Genomic DNA, 21894 nt, shown 5'->3' with positions numbered 1-21894 from the left:
ATTTGTTGGTTAAAGCTGACATGGTTCATTCTAAGCCGTGCTCCACACCTTGCTTACCTTATAATAGGTTATTGAAAGATGATGGCCATCATTTCAATAATCCTTCTCTCTATAGAAGCATTGTGGGTGCTCTTCAATATCTCACTTTCACAAGGCCCGATATCTCCTTCTCGGTTCATCAGGTTTGTCAATTCATGCACTGTCCAATGGACTTTCATTATGCTGCTGTGAAGAGGATTCTTCGCTATTTAAAAGGTACTATGGACCTTGGCATTCAGTTTCGCAAAGGAGACTTGAATCTTCATGCATTCAGTGATGCTGATTGGGCTGGAGACCCTAATGACAGACGGTCTACTACTGGTTTAGTTGTGTTTCTCGGGCCAAATCCCATTTCTTGGTCATCCAAGAAACAAAATACAGTTTCTCGTTCATCTACAGAAGCTGAATACCGCGCCCTCTCAAGTACTTCTGCAGAAATTGATTGGATCAAACAGATTCTTCACTTTATGAAAATTGATGTGCCTTGTCCGACGACCCTGTACTGTGATAATCTTTCTGCTATTGCCCTTGCATATAATCCTGTCATGCATCAGCGGACCAAACATATTGAGGTTGATGTTCATTTTGTCCGAGAAAGGGTGGCAAAGAAGCTTCTGCAGGTGCACTTTGTTTCCTCCAATGAGCAGTTTGCTGATATCCTTACAAAGGGGTTGTCTGCTCCTCTATATCAAACACACTGCTACAATCTCAGCCTTGGCAAGCTCCACTCTGAGATTGAGGGAGGATGATAACTATAATATGTGCATGTGTGTGAGATGGTTAGGATGTATGTGAGGTAGTTAAGTTGGTTAAGAGTCTATGGTGTAAGGTTGTGACAAGTGTCAACATCTTAAGAGTCCTATGTTAGCTTAGTATCTAAGCAATGTTGCTAGATATATACACAATGTAATCAGTGTTAATGTTGTTGAATTGAAAGGAAAATAATACATACATTTTCTTTCTCTCTATCTCTTTCTTCCACTCTGTTTACAAAACAGTGCTTACCATGTATTTCAAGTCTCGTCTCTAATTCTTGTTTACCAGTACGGCTTGCACCATTTAAAGTGCAAACAAACTTTGGATTTGTGTTTGGGTTTGGAGTTGGGTAGGGCTAGATTAATTTATTAATGTTGTAAGCAGAAAGTTGAGGAAAGTAGTACGAGAGGAAAGATACCCTCTTCTGGTGAGACCGTGAGAGACACCTCCTATAGTTCTCTACATCTCAAGATGCCATCATGGCTTCTGAAGCCAATGAAGCTTGAGTGGGTCGAAGATTGGAGGCTTGGTAAAGACCCTTTACCTTAATTATTAGTTACAGGGGAGGCGCGTTTAGCCCTATATAAAGGGCTTTAGCCTTTTTTTTCGTTTCCCCCATCAGATAAAATAAAATCTCTAAGGTAACACGACAGGGTTGAGTAAAAATCGAGAGTCTATGTGCATTTAATACCCCTTTTGAATTTTCTTTCCCCTCATAGCATTATATATTGGTCTGGAACGCTACGGTAGAATCTCGGAGTGTAGGCAAGTCTGCCCCCTCTCATGTTTCTGAAAACATGTTCTTCATGTTTTTCTGTTGATATTATAAACTTTTTTGTTGTTATAGGAACTAGATTAAGCAAATATTCACAAGATTCAAGAGTGTAGTAAAGATGACTTGCGGGAATGTTTTAAGTTGCTTAACATTTATAGCAACGGAATAATTAAAAGGAATGATCTGCAAGTTTTGGCACATGTTACCCCATGGATGTTCAGCACTTAATCAACACTTTTAACGTGCAGGCCCTGTGTGCTTGCTCTTCAAGCTAGGGCAAACTGGACAAAGGATAATTTATGATAACCACACATATATCTTTCTGTTCGGTAAACTTTCTTACAAAATATTGTTGCCTCTAGTTTCACTTTTTCCGGTAAACTTTGCCCATCTCAGGTGACTGATGTATTGGGACAGTATCCAGATCTTCTGGAGGAGTTCAATGATTTATTGGAGCGTCGTGAAAATGCAGGTAACTGTAAAAAGAAAACGCCATCACTTTTATGCTGCTTTCTTGTGGTTCTTTACCTTTTAGATTGTATCTGATTTGATTTAATATGATGATATATGTTTTTGTTCTATATATAATTTTCAAACCCTAGCCTTGTTTTTCTTCCGTTCATTAATTTTTTCGCAAATTGCAAGTGTTCTTCTAACAATTTCAGTATGCTAATGTTACTAACCGAGTGTTGCTTACAGTCTCTCAGGTTTTCGTCGGGCATATACCGCCAGGGATTCATTTTCTGTGAAGAAGTGCAAATGAGGTTGTGCAGTTAAGTTTACTGCGAGGAGTTTTTGAAGTGCTTTCAGATTTATCACAATTCACAAGGGAATAATTACGAGGAATGATCTACAAACTTTGGTGAGTCTTATACATTGTCTGCTTACTTTTTGAGCATAGATTTCATCTTTCTATTTATTAAACTTTGTTCAAAAATATTATGTAAGATAAAAAAACTGATTACGAGGGCGAGCCCTGGCGTAATGAAAAAGTTGGTCCTTTGTGACCGAAAGGTGGTTCTAGTCGTAAAAACAGTCTATTTTCAAAGCAAGAGTAAGGCTGCATACAATAGACGTTCCCACTCGACCCTCACAAAGAGTGGAGCCGTACTGATTTAGGGTCGCCCTTTATAAAAGGATTGATTACATGGTGGTGTTGTCTCTAGTTTGACATCTTTTTTATGGTAAACTCTGCCCCCAAGTCAGGCGACTGATTTATTCGGAATGTATCCAGATCTTCTGGAGAAGTTCAATGATTTCTTGGACCGTTGTGAGAAATGAGAATGTAGGTACGTGTCAAAAATGTCATCACATTAAGTTGCTTGCTTGTGGTTCTTTCTCCTTTATAGATTGTATCCGATTGGATTTATTCTTGCAGATGGGTTCCTGCTCGCGTTTTGAGAAGATAAGAGACTCCACCAGAAAAGGCAGTTGAGTTTAAGGAAGCTACCAGTTTGTTAAACAAGATATAGGGTCATAATAGTGGGTAATATTTATCATGCATGCTGTTCATCTGTATATACCATGTGTTCAATGACAGATCAAGATTCGAACATTGGGGAGTTGCAGTGTTGAAGGTTTAATTTTTTTAGATATATACAGAATGTGATAAAAAAAATTCAGTTTATTTATCGAAGCATTTTGTCGAACATGTGGTGGGCTCGAGGCATTCAGTTTATTTAGTGAGGCATTTTGCGGAAGCAATTTGATTAGTGAAATCAAGAGAATCTATTGCGTGCTGTCGATGCAACTTGTCGAGATATGCTAGCAGACATTACATCAAATCCTTGGACGGTCATCAGAAGATCTTCACATGTATATGTCTAGCCTTCGAGTGGTTCTAGGACCACCTTAGTCCCAATGTACATCCGCCCATGCACGTGTCGATATTGCACCATCACATCATAGTTTTTCTTTGAACATATGTTTTAACTTTTGTTAGAATATGTTTCAAATTCACAGTTGGACAACATAACTAAGCATCTGAAGAAATTTCATTACTTGTGAAAATGTGCAGCTATCACAACGACTATAACAAAATATCAGCGTTTTCCTTAGACAAATCCAAAATAACAATTGATAGCCATGTTTACAAATTATTCCTAGACTAATTGCATATATAGCCATGTTATTTATTTGATAGAAATTTATTGGGATCGATACTCACGTGAAAATGTGTTCTATTTATTTGATAGTCATGTTTACAAATCATTCCTGGACATGATCTGGACATGTATCGAACACAAGAAAAAGACATAACGGAGTTTGACAGAGAGGTAATTAAACATAAGTAATTTTCACTACTTGTGTTTGATGATATTAATCAAATTTTGTTACAAAATATGTTACCGTTTTCTTTTTAAATAGGGTAGTGCTATCTACATATTTCTTTTTACTTCCCATACGTTATTCTTAATCTTTGGCTGTTGAATTGAATAAATTAAAGAAATTCAAATAACATAAATTAACAAGAATGTATGTGGAAGTAAAAAACGGTGTAAAGCATCATCCCTCAAATATATTCATATGGAAGTATATATTCCACGCATTAGCGGAAACCTCGTGAAGTTAAACCGACTTTATATCAAGGGCAATTTGTTCGAGGCACAGAAAAATTTCAATGTTAGGATTATGTCAACTAACATTTCGTGTTTTTATAAAAACAAAAAAACACGAGCGTGTTAAGGTGTGCGTAAAACACTTCTGTTATCTTGTAGGAAATTATTTTTCAAATAAAATTGAATGCTTGGGAGAAAGTTGGCAAGAAGAGAACAAATAAGCTTATCCACTTTCATTTTCCCGTTTCCAGTTATGGATGGGCCTTTATCTTAGTTTTTTTCTTTGTATTAAATAAAATAATTGTTTTTTCTTATTGATAAGCAACTTAGGGTGCGTTTGTTGCACCGGATAATTTCGGACTGGACTAGCTTCAGGGACTAACCTGGACTAGCTTAGACTATAATAAGCTGGACTGATTTAGTAAAACGTTTGATGCAGTGTCAGACTAAGAAGCAGGATAGTGAAAACAGTACTGTTCATAGTTTGGTGTTTGCAAATTATTGTTCAATTTTAAGTTCTTTCAACCACGAACTAATACTATACGATTAACAAGAATTAAACCAATATTATACCAAAAAAAAAAAGGAACTCCATTGAAGCAAAAACTTTCAACGACTCAAATTGATAGGCAAATAGAACCAAATTTGCAGTTTAGAAGATGAACGAGCCTTGTATAAGATTTATTGAACATTGGTTATAGACTCCAAATCCTCATCAGCAGTATACATTACAGCCAATATGAGCAATTGATACCGATTGCACAAAAAAGTCAGAGATCCTTGAATATGGACAGGTGCATGCATAATAGCTTCCAGTGCATTAGTCTTGGTGGCATAGGTCTCGTCTACAAGGATCACATGCCTCCTAGAAGACACAATGCTCAAGCTTACCACCTAAGAGTTTGTAGTGCATCAGTCTTGGCGGCATAGGTCTCGTTCAGCCATTTGACCTTCTTAATGACATCGCGGTGCCACTCCTCTCATGTTGTGATACATATTGAGCCCTACCACATTCATCAAATAAGGCTCTTCCAAAGTGTTTTGTGATCTCATAAGTGACCCAAATGCATTGACACCCTTTTCGCCCATGGCTTTGTCTGAAAGCTTAAGATACCTCAAGACACATCCGTCCAGGACCGAAGAAAATACGTTCATGACTTGAAGAGCTTATTCTTTTGACCTTCCTGCAGTATCAAAAACACTTTCACGGATAACAGTAGCTTTCTCATATTGCATCACTTGTAGTAGACAAGAAAAATGCACTGCTGATTGATGAACTGCAGCTGTGGGATAAAAAATTGAGGGTACATGTCACAACGGTTCTGCTAGTGCTTGGAACAGAGTAGCACCCCTAGAATTTTAGTTAATCTGCCTCCCGAATCCCATCCATTCCATAATTCACCCCTAATTATGCAAAACTGAGAGCATACAACCATGTTATGAAAAAAATGGGTCATTCGATCGAAGAGGTCTCTTGCAGCGTCCTCACTTTGTCTCTTAAGCTATTTCATTAAACAATGTAGATGCACACAAATCCTTCTTCACAAACTTTCCCACAAGATACCAATTAACCCATCCCAAAATATGATAACATCAAATTTCTGGCAAAACGGAAGCAGGGAATGAAGGAAAAAATCACTTCAACTTACAAAAACTTATCAATCAATTCATAAAAGGAAAAATAACAGATAAATTGAAACAAATGGGTAACATCAAATTTCTAGCGACTTACTTAGCAGGCAATTATCCCCAGGGAGTTTACAATCGGGACAACAACCATCAAATACCATCCTACAAATCCCACATATTTCGTCTTGTGCATCCCATGTCCATGAAGCAACAACATCCCACCTGCAGGTCCAAAGGGATAAGAGTTAGAGCTCCAAAGTAGATGAAATAAAACATATCCCAGAAAAAAAAAGGCACATCAAATTTACACTTAGACACATTCACACATGCAGCAATTGATTATTTCTAATTGATTAATTAACATAAGAGATAGAAAAAGGTAAAAAAGACATACTCTGTTTAAAATCCCCGGCAGATATTCGCAAAGAGAGAAGGGTCAAGAGAAAACAGTTACGATAAAATTCACAACACGTCCATTTCCCATCAAAGATGTTCCAAGTTAAAACAAGATCACCGAGCAAATGGGATTGTCAAATTATCACGATCGTTGTTAAAAAGATAATCGCACCAAATCATAAACAGGGGGAGCATATGCTAGAGATTCATGACTAACATAATAGATAATGATCTTGTGATCGCCATTCGTAACATTAGACTACAATTAAGGTAGTAAAACTCCACAGCTCATTAACTATTCATAGTTCCAGAGGATGACAAATCATTGAAATTCAATACCGTCAAGCTGAAATTCATTCCACCACAATTAGATGCAACAGTTTGAAGACGGGAAAGAAAAGAGCATTACAAAAGCTATTTCTAAATGGTATAAACTAGTAAATTTGAAAGAAAGAACAAAATCAAAACCATAGGAATTCGAAACTATCAAGCCAAAATTCAGTCTACCATATGATTAAATGCAACAAAGTTAATATATTGGAATAAAAAGTATAGAAAATTACAAGAGCTAGTTGCAAATGGCATATAAACTAGAGTAATTTGAAAGAAAGAACAAGATAACACAAACACAGTGAGAAGGATACGCAAGATGTTGACTTTCATCTTCTCCTCTTGCACCTGCAAAACCCCAAAACCCTACATTTCAGAGCAATGAATTAGAACAAATCCCCAATATTCCGAGAATTTCAATAATTTCAAATTCGATATTTCGATTAGCTGATTGTAAAACCCCAAAATCTACCTACCCAATACAAACTCCTTGATCAAAACTCAAGGGAGATCGCAAACTGAACCCTCTGGGGACTGAAAAGTGTGGCAAATCACTGCAAAAGTCCAATTCTGGTTCCCATCTCGAATCGAGGTCTTTGTTCATGATTCAGGGTTGGGGACAAAGAGAGAGGGAGAGAACGCGAGCAGAGAGCGATCGAAGGTATTAGCTGGTCCCATGGTTCACGACGTCTCGCTAAGACCATCTGGTCCGTAGTCCAGGCCGAGGCTATCTTACTCCCACTAAACCTAGTCCGTTGAAGTAACAAATATAAGATGAGACTGGACTAAATATTAGTCACTAAACCTAGTCCGTTGAAGTAACAAACATAAGATGAGAGAGATGAGATTGGACTAACTATTAGTCTAGTGAAGGCTAGTGAAGGAAACAAACACACCCTTAATTCCTTTCTTGATAACACAATATTGAGTGGGTGAACTGATAAATTGTCATGGTTAACTGATGTAACCTAATTTTGTTTTTAACACCTTTTTTTCTTTCTTCATATTTACTTGTTGATGTGCTTTGAGAAAAAATTGCTTCTGCTGTACTTTGAGAATAAGTTCATTTTTGCTGCTTTACGTTTTCAGTTTTTGTTCATCTAAAAGTGTGAAAATAAATTGTTTTTAACTGTTTACCAAACACCTTTTTGAGCTCAGTTTTTTTTTATACCCACTTTTTATAAAAGCACCTTAGTACCAAATCAGTTCTTAGTTGAGGCGAATCCGACTTACTCCCACTAAAGCTAATCCGTGAAGTAACAAACATGAGACTAGACTAACTAGTAGTTTAGTCTTGTCCAATAAGGGCTAGTGAAGGAAAACAAACACACATAAGACGATATTGAGGGGGTGAACGGACACATTATCATGGTTAACTGACCTAACCTAATTCTGCTTTTAACACTTTTCTTTTTTTTCTTCATATTTACTCGTTGTAGACCCTTCGCTTTAAAGTCGTTAGGAATGAATCAAAGTCATGAAACTAATGTTTATGTGTATTTAAAATTTTAAATCTCCCAACTCCTCCCCATTGTTTTCTTCTCCTTTGTCACTATCATATGGGCTTGCCTTTTTGCATAGTCTACTGTGATTACTTTTGTACATGAAGTTGACCGTACCACCACGATACCACTTGGGAGGAAGGAAGCCACCTTTTTGTGTACTTGCGTTCAGAAAACTTGTGCGGTTTCAGGTTTAAGATTCCTCCAGAAACACAATGCAAACACTACAAAAACCGAGACTGCCGGAACACAGTCAGTTACATCAAATATAATAATATAAATAGAGGCAAATTTAAAATAAAAATTTAAATTATTGTATTATGACACTTATTATACCAAATTATATTCTCAATACATTGAAAAGTTTATCCGACAAAACAAACAAAACAAGTAAAATACAAAACCAACGCACACGAAAAAAGGGGGGAGACTCTGCCAGATTTCGGCCCAGTTTACCTTTTTGCTAATTTCACCCAAAGTCCAGGGTTTTGGAATAAAACTATGGATTAAGTGCCAACCAATATCTTTTACGTTGATTTGTGACTAGTATTTGTCTACGTATTTTGTGTGTATGAACACATTATTTTAAAAAATGATAAGGAGAGAATGAGAGAGAGAGAGAATGTGGGGTGGGAGGTTTTTGTTTTTGTATTTTTTTAATATTGAAGATATTTTAACATCACCTGTGGGTGAGACTTCAATAAAAAAAAAATTTGGACATGTGAAATTACATTATTGCCCATCATTTTTTTTGTGATAGAAGACTAATTTATCTTTTCACTCTCTTTTGGTTGACAATTTTTTTTTTATTAATTAGTAAAGATTATAGAGTAATAGCGAATGACCAATACAACTTCAAAGATGTGGTACATCAACATCATCTAGAAAATGAGGTCGATTTCTAGTCACATAATATACTGAGCTTAATAATATAGTCACAAAAGTACTAACTACAACAGAGCCATAATTTCTTATATACTTACAAGAGTACTCGGTAAGACATCAAACATATCAAACTCAATGTTGTAAACTTTTTTTTTTCTAATAATTTGAGTATTAATGGAAGACTTGACATAAAACCGAGTACAATGACATTTCATGATTCTTGCAATCGACCTATTTAATTGGATAAAGCTTGATTGTTTTTGTTGTTGTTGTTGTAACAATTTGGGTACCAAAGTAGGGCAACTTTCTAGTGACAATTAACATGTACTTTTGAGACAACATAATCATGGGCTAAAATTGTTCAAACCCGGCCCATAAACCGGTCCGAAATGAACGAAATAGGTAAATATAAGAAGACTTATTATATTAACATCACACATATTGTTGAATAAATCTCACATATTTAATATACCTCACATTTATTTTTTCAATTAAAAATTATCTTACTACACACCTCACATACTTTCGCAAAATACTCTTACACCCTACATTCCCAACATACACCTCCACATACTCCACATCCCACACTCTTCAAATCTTATAATACCCATTTTTATTTTTTTATAAATTAAATTGAATTTGGAGTAAAACTCTAACGTCGTGTGTGATTGATGTGGAGTTAAGAAAATAGTCACTTGAGTGCCGCCAATTGAACATAATGAGTTATATTGCAGTAATTAACCATTGAATGGAATGAGTTATGTTGCAGTAATTCACCATTGAAAATAGTGAGAACTTCCTAAGAGAGAAGCCTTCAGATAATCGGGTGTTCTAGGAATTGTAAATAAATATTAAGCTTAAATCAATCAATAATAGGCTTGGGTAGTATAGTTTCTTGGGAAATCACAAGCAGATATGTGGGATTAATCTCATTTGAAATCAAAATTAGAGAATAAAATAACGCAGATAGTTTGGTTAGTGTTTTGTTTAACAATGGAGAGCGAGAGGTTTTGATAGTTGAAAAAGATAAATAATAGGTTAAAAGTGATTTGGGTGTGTGTTTAGAAATTTTTTATTTTTTATAAAACATAATAAGGTCGAAATTGTTATTGCATAATAGGATACATAAGTCATTTAATATCAAATTTTAATGTAGGTTGCATTCAACATTATGTGTGGAAGTTAATAAAAAAGGCCACATAAGAAGAGGAAATTTGATTTATTAGGTGTAAAGAAAATGTGGGGTGTATGTACAAAATATAAGATGTATATTGAGAATATGGGGTGTGGGGGTATTATGGGAAAATAAGTGGGGTGTATTAAGATAAAACTTTAAGTGAAAAAGCAAATGTGGGGTGTATTAAGTTTGTGGGGTTTATTCAACAATTTGTGGGATGTTAATATAATTAGGGCTTATTATATTAGCACCCCACAAATTGTTGAATAAACCTCACATACTTAATATACCCCACATTTACTTTTTCAATTAAAAATTATCTTAATACACCCCACTTTCTTCCCCATAATACCCTCACACCCCACATTCTTAATATACATCTTATATTTTCTATACACACCCCACATTTCTCAAATCTTATAGAACTCATTTTTTATTTTGCCGAATGATTTCAAACTATCTGAACGTTAGTTTGTCGAATGACTTCAAATTGAATGATTTCAAAAAATGTTTAGGTTCATTTGAACGTTTTTCAATAACAATAATAATGATTTCAAAACTTTCGAAACATCGATTTCGTGTTCCATTCGTCAAAAATTATTTTTCTCAATCAACATGTTTGTAGTTTCATTGCTTAGGGTTTTATTCAATAATAGAGAATGAGAGGAGTTTTGATAGTTGAAATAGATAAATAATACGTTAAAAGTGATTTGAGGTGTATTTATAAATTTTTTATTATTTTTTAAACCTAATAAGGTCAAAATTATCATTACATAGTAGAGTAAATTAGTCATTAATATTAAATTTTAATGTGGATGCATTCAACATTTTGTGGAATGCTAATATAAAAAGCCTTATTTTTTACATATTTAATTTGGCAAGTGGAGGCTCCGATGGGAAGAGAAAACCCCAAAACACAAGGCATTCCATTTCCCTTCACATATTTCGAATTTTGTCTCCGTTTATTTCCTTCCTCCGCACTTCCACGGTTTCTCTTCTCCCCAAAAATCGCTCCCTTCTCTTCTTTTCTCTCACAAAATCCACTTCCTAACGTAACACAAGAAGCAGAAGCAGAAGCAGAAGCAGAAAGCAGAAAGCAGAAGCAGAAAGCAGGAAGCAGAAGATAATCAGATACCTCAAAAACCATTCTCTCTCTCTTTTTTTGGTTTAATTTGTCTCTTTCTCTCTCTTCCTCCTGTGCGCGATCAAAGATCTGTTGCTGAAAAGTAAGTCTTCGGCGGTTGCTTAAGGCAAATGGCTGTTTTTTTGTTTTAATTTTGTTAATATCTGTATTTTTCTGATTTGCGATTTTTGTTTTGTTTTTGACAGGGATGAAGAGAGTAAGAGATGATGTGTTCGGCGGTGCTCAATTGAAGCGGCCCCCCGGTTCGTCGCGCGGGGACTCGTAAGTCTCATGATTTATTCATCACTCTTCAATTGCATGATTTGCTTTATGTTTTGTTTTGTTTGGTTTGTGAGAATTTAATTTTGCCCGTGTCAGTGTATCGGTGCGCGATTTAGGTTCTCTTGCACTTGATTGTTAATATTATTGTAATTTGATCGTTGTTGTCGAATTGCGTCGTAGTTTTGTAGCTGCTGTGGATTGGATTGGTTGTGCTTGATCATGAAATTTCTTCAATTTGTTTAGGGTTTGTTGTTTATTAGAGTTGAATTGAGTAGTAATGTGGGTTTTAGAGGTAAAGTCGAGAGCTTTCTGAAAATTTTGTTAGGTATGTTGTTTTCAGCGGATATGATATGCTTTCAGGAAGACTAAATCTTCTGATGAATGTTAATATAGTTTTATGTTTGGGGCTTAAGATCAATGCGGTAGATGCAGTGTTGATGAAAATAGTACCGGAGAATGATGATTATCTTTGTTTTCTGGAAGTATGTTCTCTTTGGTTATTGCAGCTAATTGGATTTAGAAAAAAAGTTATCAGGAGCATATGCGTAGGAGGAAGGAGTAATTATGCTTGGGTTTATAATGTTTCATGAATTTGACAGTATTTATTTTATAGTTATATGTTGAGTTGATGATCATTTTCTGGATGTGGGGCAACAGGCAATCCCAGATACCGGGGGGAGGAGGTGGAGGAGGGGGCGTTGGAGTAGGTGGAGGTGGGCCCATTGGAGGAGTAGGAGGTGCTTCACAGAAATTGACCACCAATGACGCTCTAACCTACCTCAAAGAAGTGAAGGACATGTTTCTAGACCAAAGAGAAAAATACGATACATTTCTTGAGGTCATGAAAGATTTCAAGGCTCAAAGGTATCTGAATGTACCCATTATTATTCTTTTTTTCCACTCGTAATTCCTTCCTAGTTGATTTTTCAGCGGATGGATTCTGTTTTTGTCTATTTCAGAACCGACACAGCAGGTGTCATTGCAAGAGTAAAGGAATTATTTAAAGGGCATAACAACTTAATTTTGGGCTTTAATACCTTCTTGCCGAAGGGTTATGAGATAACCCTTGATGAAGATGAGACTCCACCAAAAAAGACAGTTGAGTTTGAGGAAGCTATCAGTTTTGTAAACAAGATAAAGGTGAATATGTTTAATTTTATCCTAATCACAAGTGTAAACATTTATTATTGTCTGTTTGATTGATGGATTTCTGTCCTACAGAAACGTTTCCAAAATGATGATCATGTCTATAAATCATTCCTGGACATACTAAACATGTATCGAAAGGAGCACAAGGATATAAATGAAGTTTACAGTGAGGTAAATATACACAAATTTTCACATTTGGTGTTTGATGATGATTTATTGGCTGTTACAAGGTATTTCTATTTATTTTAGAAAATATTCCTCCCTATGTTCTTAGTAATTTAAATTAATTTCCAGGTTGCTGCTCTTTTTGATGAGCATCCAGATTTACTTGATGAGTTCACCAGATTTTTACCAGATGCGTCAGCAGCAGCTTCAGCACATCAAGCTCAATATGGCCACAATTCATTTCCCCGTTTCAATGAGCGAAGCTCTGCTACACCCACATTTCGGCCAATGCATATGGAGAAGGTAAGTACAAAATTCTTTCTCTTATGTTTTTAACGGTTTCTTGTTTAGTTAGTGATTTGTAATGGGGTGCTGGTCTCTTTTCACAGCAACGTAGGAGGGATAGGATCATGACACCCCATGCTGATCGTGATCTTAGTGTTGATCGTCCTGAGCTCGACGATGACAAAGGAATGGTGAAAGTTCCGAAGGAGCACAGAAAGCGTAGTGAAAAGGAGAATAGGGATAGAAGAAATCGGGACGATGATGATAGAGAATTAGAGAATGATAACAATAGGGACTACAAATTACAGCGTTTTCCTGATAAAAGAAAACCCTCCAGGAAGGTTGAAGGTTTTGGTGTGACTGCTAACTTCGCTCCTTATGATGACAAAGACTCCTTAAAGAGTGAGTTTATGATGGAATTGTTTCAGTTATATACATTCATGGACCTTAAATGTGTTGCATTTAGGCAGTGTTGTTTTATTCTCTGGTTTGTTAAATGGAATAAGCAGTTGTAATTTGTTTTGAGATTGCAATATTCGTGTTTGTCAACATTGATACGATTTTAGGTTATGGAACTAACAAAAATGCATTTTGCTTGTTTAGTTTTAGCGTTAGTGTAAATTCTACCAGGAGAAAGAGACGCAATTTCTGGTACTTGGTCTAAAAGTCTGTCATTAGGGATGTGTTAATTGAATATTCATTTAATCCGCAATGTGCCTTGTTTAGCCGTTCAGTATTAGGAAAACCTGAACTTTTTGTATCACATTACTTGATTTTGAAATCCTTGGGAAATGGATGCAGCTTTTTTTGCTTACATTCATCATTTTTTGGAACTTCATTGTTGCTTTTTAAAGTTCTATAGTTTCAGTTCTCGTGTTATTACATCAGTGTTGCTTATGGTCTCTCATTTGTATGTCAGGCATGTACAGCCAGGGATTCATTTTCTGTGAGAAGGTGAAGGAGAGGTTGTGTAGCCAAGATGACTACGAGGCATTTTTGAAGTTGCTTAACATATATAGCAACGGAATTATTAAAAGGAATGATCTGCAAGGTTTGGTACGTGCTACTCCATGTTCAGCAGTTAGTCAACACTTCAAGTCGAGCATTGTGTGCTTTCTCTTTGAGCCAGGGGAAACTGGACGAAGGACACTTCATGATAACCACATATTTATCTATCTATTCTATGAACTTCCTTAAAAAAATGCTATTGCCTCTAGTTTGACTTTTTCCATTAAACTTTGCCCATCTCAGGTGACTGATTTATTGGGAAAGTATTCAGATCTTATGGAGGAGTTTAATGATTTTTTGGAGCGTTGCGAGAATATAGGTAACTTTAAAAAATGCCATCAATTTTGAGCTGCTTTCTTGTGCTTTGTCATCCTTTAAATTGTATCTGATGGTATTTGTCCTTGGCACTTGCAGATGGGTTCCTTGCTGGTGTTATGAGTAGAAGTATGTATATTAGTCCTCCATTGGTCTCTTTTTCATATGAGTTTCTGTACTATCTGCATTTGGAAGAACAATTAATCTTCCGCATTTTAGAATTTGAGCTATCATATGGTTTCTCATTTCTCTGGAATTTTTGCTTGCTTCTGTAATTAGAGAATCCTGATTGGTAGACTGTTGATTGCAGAATCTCTGAGTAGTGATGGTCCTGTTCCTTCATCTAGATCCCTGAAGGTAGAGGACAAAGATAAAGAGCCAAAGCGTGAAATGGAGGGAGCTAAAGAAAAGGAAAGATACAGGGAGAAGTATTGGGCAAAATCTATTCAAGAGCTTGACCTCTCTAACTGTGAACGTTGTACTCCAAGCTATCGGCTTCTGCCTGAAGACGTACGACTTAACATTCTGTACTTAATTTAGTAACATTGTCTGATGCTCAACTTATTGTTGCTTGTCACTTTGCAGTATCCAATACCTTCAGCAAGCCAGAGATCAGAACTTGGTGCTCAGGTTCTGAATGACCATTGGGTATCTGTGACTTCAGGAAGTGAAGATTACTCTTTTAAACATATGCGCAGAAATCAGTATGAAGAAAGTCTGTTCAGATGTGAGGATGATAGGTAATGTTAAGGCTGTTGAGTATCATTTTTACTTTTGGTGTACAAGTGTGCTTGCATGATCGTATGGATGGATAGAGGTCCCATTAGGTTCTGCGGATAACTATGAATCATTGATATAATAGCATTTCCTTTACAGCACATGCTAGTTCATTATTGATAACTTATGTTGGCTTTCATTTTGGAAAGTTTAGGTTTGAGTTGGATATGTTGTTAGAGTCGGTGAGCTCAACTGCTAAGCGAGCAGAGGAACTCTTGAACAGCATCAATGAAAATAAGATCAGCATGGAAACTGTAATCCGTATTGAAGACCACTTCACTGGTTTGTATCTGTAAACCAATTGAGAAGCAATTAAATGTCAAGTATCTATTCTGGTATTTGAGCTTTTTAAACTGCATTGACCTTTGTCATTTATTTGTTTTATTGCAGCTTTAAACTTAAGGTGCATTGAACGTTTATATGGTGACCATGGTCTTGATGTGATGGACATACTGCGGAAAAATCCAACTATGGCCTTGCCTGTTGTATTAACTCGCCTGAAGCAGAAACAAGATGAATGGACAAGGTGTAGATCCGATTTTAACAAGGTTTGGGCAGATATATATGCCAAAAACCATTACAAATCACTTGATCACCGGAGCTTCTATTTCAAGCAACAAGATTCAAAGAACTTGAGTAGCAAATGTAAGTTTTTAATATTGAAGATTAGTTTATTAGTTCCTTGAGCATTTATCTTTATATCGGTTTTTTATAATTGTTCCTCCTTGCCGATTCTGACTCCTATTGATTGACAGCTTTGGTGGCTGAGATCAAAGAATTGAAAGAGAAAAAGCAGATAGAGGATGATATCCTTCTGGCTGTTGCTGCTGGAAACAGGCAATCTATAGTTCCACATATGGAGTATGAATACTTAGATATCAGCTTACATGAAGACTTGTATAAACTTGTCCAATATTCATGTGAAGAGGTTTTCTCAACGAAAGAACAATTAAATAAGGCTATGAGACTTTACACTACCATTTTGGAGCCAATGCTGGGTGTTTCTTCTCGACCCAACGATTCAGAGGATGATGAAGATGTCGACAAAAGTAGGAATCAGGCTAAGAATTGTATTGCTTCAAGCATAGGAGAAAGCGATGGAAGTCCTGGTGGCGATTCTGCCCCAGTGAATCTTAAGCAGCCCAAATCTGTGTGTAATGAAGAAGGAAATGCTTTAGCAGAAGTTGAAAGTTTGGCTAACGGGGATAACTCAGCTAAAGAAGATGGAAGTCGTGATGCACATCCTGTCTCTAGGAAAGATTCCACATCTGAGAAACTTCAACTAGAGAGAGACCAGAAAAATACGGATGTCCCTAAGAAAAGGTTTCTGGCCACCAACACGGACAATGCATGGCCGTCCAGTCAACCATCACATCCAATTGGAGCAGATAATAATCATGGTAGAACGAGCTTGGAAGTGCTATCAGGTCTGTTATTTGGAATTTGATTTTTATTTTCCTGTGATGGCATCTTACTCGAATGTTATAATTTATTTTACTTTCTGGAGTTATAATAATGCTAGAATGCTGTGAATTTTTTTGAATTGAAGGGTGTGTTGCAACCACATCAAGGGCTGGTGCCTCTATTAGTGGCAATGACCCTCTACAGCAAGGAAATGCTGATGCTGTTCCGTCATCAGAGGTATGAGTCTTGATTCTGGAATATGGTCATCTGTTGTTTTTTTTTTATTTTTTATTTGATCATATGGTTTTGGCAACACTTACTGATATACTGTTTGGTGCTTCAGGGTGGTGATATTGCAAAACCTGCTTTAATTGCTAATGGAGTATTTCCAGAAAGCACTAAAGTTAAAAGTCATCATGAAGAGTCTCTTGGGCCCTCCAAAATTGAAAAGGAAGAGGGGGAATTATCACCAATTGCTGACTTTGGGGAGGATAACTTTGTTGTCCCTGGAGATGCTGGGGTGCAAGCTAAGGCAAACCGCAGTATTGAAAGTAGACTGTTTCAGTCTGGGAATAGGGAAGACATTAGTGGTCAGGAAGCTGGAGACAATGATGCAGATGCAGATGATGAAAACAGTGAAAATGTTTCCGAGGCTGGTGAAGATGTCTCTGGCAGTGAGACAGCTGGTGATGAATGTTCCCGAGAAGAGCAAGGTGATGATGAAGATGCTGAACAAGATGACATTGATGGTAAGGCTGAGAGCGAAGGTGAGGCTGAAGGGATGGCTGATGGACATCTTGTTGGAGGAGATGGAATGTGTTCGCCGTTGTCCGAATGTTTTCTTTTATCTGTGAAACCTCTTGCGAAGCATGTACCAGGTTCTTTACTTGAAGAAAGGAAAGACTCTCGTGTTTTCTATGGGAATGATAATTTCTATGTGCTTTATAGGCTTCATCAAGTAAGAGACCTTTTCATTAATTTTTGGAGTTTGTGTATGTCTTTATTTTCTACCGGATATAAGCTTGACTTATTTGAATTTGCAGATTCTATATGAAAGGATTTTATCTGCAAAAACAAGTTCCACAGGTGCAGAAATGAAATGGAGAACTTCAAAGGATGGCAGCTCTCCGGATCTGTATGACAGGTATTTTTCTGGCCATTTTCTCTTTTGTATAGATAATAGATTAGAACTGTGGCAACTGTTCAAAGCAATTTTAATCACATGCTCTACATTTATTCATCTGTTATGCAGATTTATGAGTGCTCTATACAATTTGCTAGATGGATCTATTGATAACGCAAAATTTGAGGATGAATGCCGAGCTATTATTGGAAACCAGTCATATATATTATTCACCTTGGACAAATTAATATATAAATTCGTCAAACAGGTTTGCTCACTAGAAATTCTGTACTTTTAACCAAAAAAAAAAAAAACGAATTTTTCTGTGTGTTTGCTTTTTCTGCCAAGGTTCTGATTAGTGGTTATTTATGCAGCTTCAAACTGTTGCAAGTGATGAGACTGACAATAAGCTGCTTCAATTATATGAATATGAAAAGTCCCGGAAAACTGGGAAGTTAATTGATTCTGTTTACCATGAAAATGCACGTGTCCTCATTCATGAGGAGAATATTTACAGATTGGAGTTTGTAAGTTCTTTGACACTTGCCCATTTATTTGACCATAACCTACCTTTTTTAATATACTTTCTTATTTTTAATTTTGTTTGTGCAGTCCTCTGTGCCCTCCCGACTGTCCATCCAGTTGATGGACAGTGTGAGTGAAAAGCCCGAGGTGTTTGCAGTTTCTATGGAACCTAATTTTGCATCCTATCTGCACAATGAATTTCTGCCGGTTTTTCCTGGAAAAAAGGAGCCGCATGGGATTACCCTTCAGAGGTGATAATGCACTCTTCGGATTTTACATTACATTAGAGGGTAACAGTAAGACTCTAGGCTCACACTGTAAGTGAGCACTGGCACCTTATATGGTTTAGGACATCTTTCTGTGCCCATACCGAGGCTATAAGAATTAAATAAATGTTAAAAGTGCTAGAATTGCTATACTTTTCTGAAGAAACATGATAGACACTGAAATACGGGATCATTCAATGGATTTAGTTCCTTCCTTTCTTTTGGCAAGAAAAGTTATGTGTAAATCCTCTCACAATGTTATGATATATTAATAATTAGATGAAGCCTGCACATTGTGTGTGTAAATATAAAATATTTAAAAGGAATAAAATTATACAGGAGAGAGAAGTTTGAGAGAAAAGAGGGAGAGAGAGAGAGAGCGTAGAAGAGGCTTAAATTGTTAAAATTTTAAATTAGAGATATGTTGTGATGACATATGGGAAAGGGAAGGGAAAAAAACAGCAAAATTTGTTTTGTTCGAAATTACATTAGTCATGATTTTATTTTGTGATAGAAGACCAAATGGTCTTTTCACCCTATTTTGGTTGACAAAGAGGGTTTTTGTTAAGAGGTAGTTTGGATTAGTCGTATACAGCAACTCAGGTTACCTTGTGGTATATTATGAGCCAAAAGTTTCCAGAATGTTTATGTTAGTTAATGGCTAACTTGCAGATTCAATCCGTTTTTGCAGAAACAAGCGCAAATATGCAGGGCAAGATGAATCCTCTGCCTTTTGCAGGGCCATGGATGGTGTTCAGTTAGTCAATGGATTGGAGTGCAAGATAGCTTGCAACTCATCCAAGGTATCTCGCCCTCGTATGTATTTCTTATCTTCGGCATGCCATCAGTTTTACCTTATTTACAATATAAGCACAGCTGGAAGCTGGAGAAATACTAGCCATACATATTATATAATGCAATTTTTGTCCACGGAGTTTTGTTCATCAAAGTATCATGTGGCAGATCTCTTACGTTCTTGACACAGAAGATTACTTCTTCCGTATGAGAAGGAAAAGGAGAACATCTGGGGCCAGATCACCGTATTGTGATCAGACGAGAGTACAGCGGTTCCACAAATTCTTATCAGTCTCATCATAGCTTAGAAGGAAATTCCTTTTGAGATTGGGAAGCTAAAGGTACACACTAGAAAAACTTTTTGAAAACTCTTGATACGCCCTTTTTCCGTATATATTCCACTGCCCCAAGTTTTGAGAACAAGAGTAACCAATGCTTTCTTGCAATAGGAGTCATCTACTCGATTTCTGAGACCGGAGAAGGATGGTGGCGGTCCTGGACATGTAGAGCGTGTCCGGGTCAGAAGATCGGCCTAGGAGCCATTGTTGTGTATATAAGGTTGGTGTATGATAATTTCGTAGAAAAGGTATTTTAAGTTATAGTTCCTTGTCATAGATAGGATATTTTCTTCCCCACTTCCATAAGCACACTTAGTGTAACAAATTGATCAAATATAGCAGAAAAGCGCGCGTGTTTTAACAAATCCCGGGCTTTCTTTGCGGTCTCATACCAGCATTTTGCAGGCATTACTGCATCATTATTCTTTTCCGCCGTAAGATTATGTCAGTTTTATAGAACAGATTCTTTAAATTTCAGTGTAAAGTAGTGTGATAAGATATCTATCTGTAATAGTTTACAACTGTTCGCGTTCTTCGTCAATAACTCTTTTTGCTCTGGAAAATTGATCTCGCATGTGGTATTTTGATGCTTCTGATCTGTATACGCTGTTCCGGGATAAGCATAATTTGCGCACCCGTATTTTCTCCATCGTACAACTCCGTTTATTTTCGGATTCAATTACGTAGGACGGAAATAAACGGTGTGAGGGATGAAGAAAAGTAATGTGCGGAAATCATTTTCTTAACGCGTGGAGAATGGATCGAAATAAGTTCAAGAGAGATTCAAGACCAAGGAGGAAGAAGTGAACGCTGAATCTAAGTTACAAAGCTAGAACGGGCCGGGGCCCACGGAACTGGATTAGCTTGCTCGGAAAGTGGGCCGGAGCGGGTTGAATCCGGCTAGCATAGATAACGGGCCGTTACGTGGTTCTCCGATGTGGATGTGTAACGGACTCCTCGATTGGGATCCACTTTCTGCATGTCGCGTTGTCGACTTTCTCACGCCATTTGTGGCCTGAGCTCCGTCAGCGGTAACAAGAAGTTGCAGCCGTTAATTACTGAATTGCCCTTGGCTCTTTTAAATATCAACAATTAATTAATTTGTTTCAAAGAGCATAAAAAATAAGGAAAACTAATGAAAAATGTTTGAAAACTTTGAGTCTTAACGATAAGGACAAAATAATTGGTAAAGTGAATAGTATTATGATTGATTTTTTAGTGTAAAAATGTAGTTTTTCGTTAAAGTGAACAGTACTAGAATCTTATCGTTAAAGTTCCCTAAAATATATATATATATATATATATATATATTTCAAATTGAATTTTAAAAAATTCTTATAACAAGGGGAGAATTTTAGAATGCTCTTCTTTTATGATCTTTTGACTTTCCATTTGGTAGCTTCAATAATTTTTACGGGATGTGCTATTCACACATTTATTTTTATCTTTTGGACACTCTTTAATTTCTGCCCGTCAGATCAAATGCATTGAAGAAGATTAACGAACAAAATTAAGAAGAATGTGTGAGAGGTAAAAAAAGAGTGAAAATCACTACCCATTTGGCTTTTGTGGAAGTGAACTTGAACCCACCATGCCTATAGCGAGCAACACTTTGTGACACAAATGATGCCCTTAAAGACGGGAATGACTTACATACACTTATCTGAATGTCACTAGCGTTCTAGACTAATAACACAATGACATGTTCCCAAAAGATCTCTCTCCTCCTAAACAACGTTTCATTACAGTCAATCTTTGTCATCTTGACTTGCTAACACATTTTAAGTTTTCTGGGAGTAGACATTACCTGCACCCAGGATGCCTCTATGGCAGTTTTCTCAACCCAATTACACAGTGTTGTGTACCACATATAGTTGTCTCGAAATATCATTATTGTGGCATCAAGATAAATTCGTGTGTTTGTTTAGTATGAACCGACTCATAGCATGCCTCAGAATCTATAGACGATGAATTCTTAGAGAAGGTTCCAATGGGTACATTCTAGAATTTCCAATTTTTGCGTGTCAAAATTCGATTGAATTATTCAATATGTAATGTGGACCTGCCAGATGGGATGTATGGTGCTAAGGCATTGTGGTGACGATAGCCAGGTGGCCGCCGTTTTCTCCTCATCTGTCCACGTGATTTGTTAACCATCTTGGAAAATTAAGAAGTCAAGTTGGTTTATTATTTTGTTTTTTTCCTTCATTTTTCACACATAATATATTTTTTAATTCAATAAAAAAAATGATATCTTGGCTGTGACAAATCTTGGTTTCAAAGCTAGTCAAT

At 36.5% G+C, this 21894-nt stretch overlaps 1 protein-coding gene and 1 long non-coding RNA gene across 4 annotated transcripts; both read left to right on the top strand.

Moving 5' to 3' along the window:
• Window positions 1-712: 712 nt before the first annotated feature.
• LOC126610653 (uncharacterized) lies at window positions 713-3125 on the top strand. 2 transcript variants are annotated; one of them, XR_007618599.1, is made up of 5 exons: window positions 713-1324; window positions 1967-2042; window positions 2270-2432; window positions 2805-2859; window positions 2949-3125. It is a non-coding gene; the product is annotated as an uncharacterized LOC126610653 (long non-coding RNA). The 2 variants fall into 2 exon arrangements; XR_007618598.1 differs by lacking the exon at window positions 713-1324 and having other exon boundaries at window positions 1741-2042.
• A 7811-nt stretch (window positions 3126-10936) lies between these two features.
• LOC126610643 (paired amphipathic helix protein Sin3-like 2) lies at window positions 10937-19967 on the top strand. 2 transcript variants are annotated; one of them, XR_007618596.1, is made up of 24 exons: window positions 10937-11273; window positions 11377-11452; window positions 12110-12316; window positions 12412-12592; window positions 12674-12772; window positions 12896-13069; window positions 13156-13453; window positions 13971-14107; window positions 14303-14378; window positions 14474-14503; window positions 14685-14884; window positions 14960-15114; window positions 15306-15433; window positions 15542-15796; window positions 15907-16578; window positions 16701-16792; window positions 16899-17513; window positions 17599-17699; window positions 17808-17946; window positions 18053-18205; window positions 18291-18454; window positions 19161-19285; window positions 19433-19605; window positions 19714-19967. XR_007618596.1 is itself a non-coding variant. In XM_050278749.1 (24 exons), exons 2-23 carry the CDS (start codon window positions 11379-11381, stop codon window positions 19565-19567), a joined length of 4197 nt encoding a protein of 1398 aa, XP_050134706.1. In that variant the 5' UTR covers window positions 10938-11273; window positions 11377-11378; the 3' UTR covers window positions 19568-19605; window positions 19714-19967. The 2 variants fall into 2 exon arrangements, 1 of the variants encoding a protein (XP_050134706.1); XM_050278749.1 differs by having other exon boundaries at window positions 10938-11273; window positions 19161-19272.
• Window positions 19968-21894: the final 1927 nt, after the last annotated feature.

Source organism: Malus sylvestris, chromosome 17 (genome assembly GCF_916048215.2).
Source record: "Malus sylvestris chromosome 17, drMalSylv7.2, whole genome shotgun sequence".
Classification (NCBI taxonomy): Eukaryota; Viridiplantae; Streptophyta; class Magnoliopsida; order Rosales; family Rosaceae; genus Malus; species Malus sylvestris.
This window is presented reverse-complemented; position numbering and strand designations above follow the sequence as displayed.

What these genes read in the sequence shown, in the direction of transcription:
- LOC126610643 (XM_050278749.1), top strand. Translation starts at nt 11,379, where the DNA reads ATGAAGAGAGTAAGAGATGATGTGTTCGGCGGTGCTCAATTGAAGCGG. An exon ending in ATGCTGTTCCGTCATCAGAG is followed by an intron (nt 16,793 to 16,898) that starts GTATGAGTCTTG and finishes TTGGTGCTTCAG; the next exon opens with GGTGGTGATATTGCAAAACC. An exon ending in CATGGGATTACCCTTCAGAG is followed by an intron (nt 18,455 to 19,160) that starts GTGATAATGCAC and finishes CCGTTTTTGCAG; the next exon opens with AAACAAGCGCAAATATGCAG.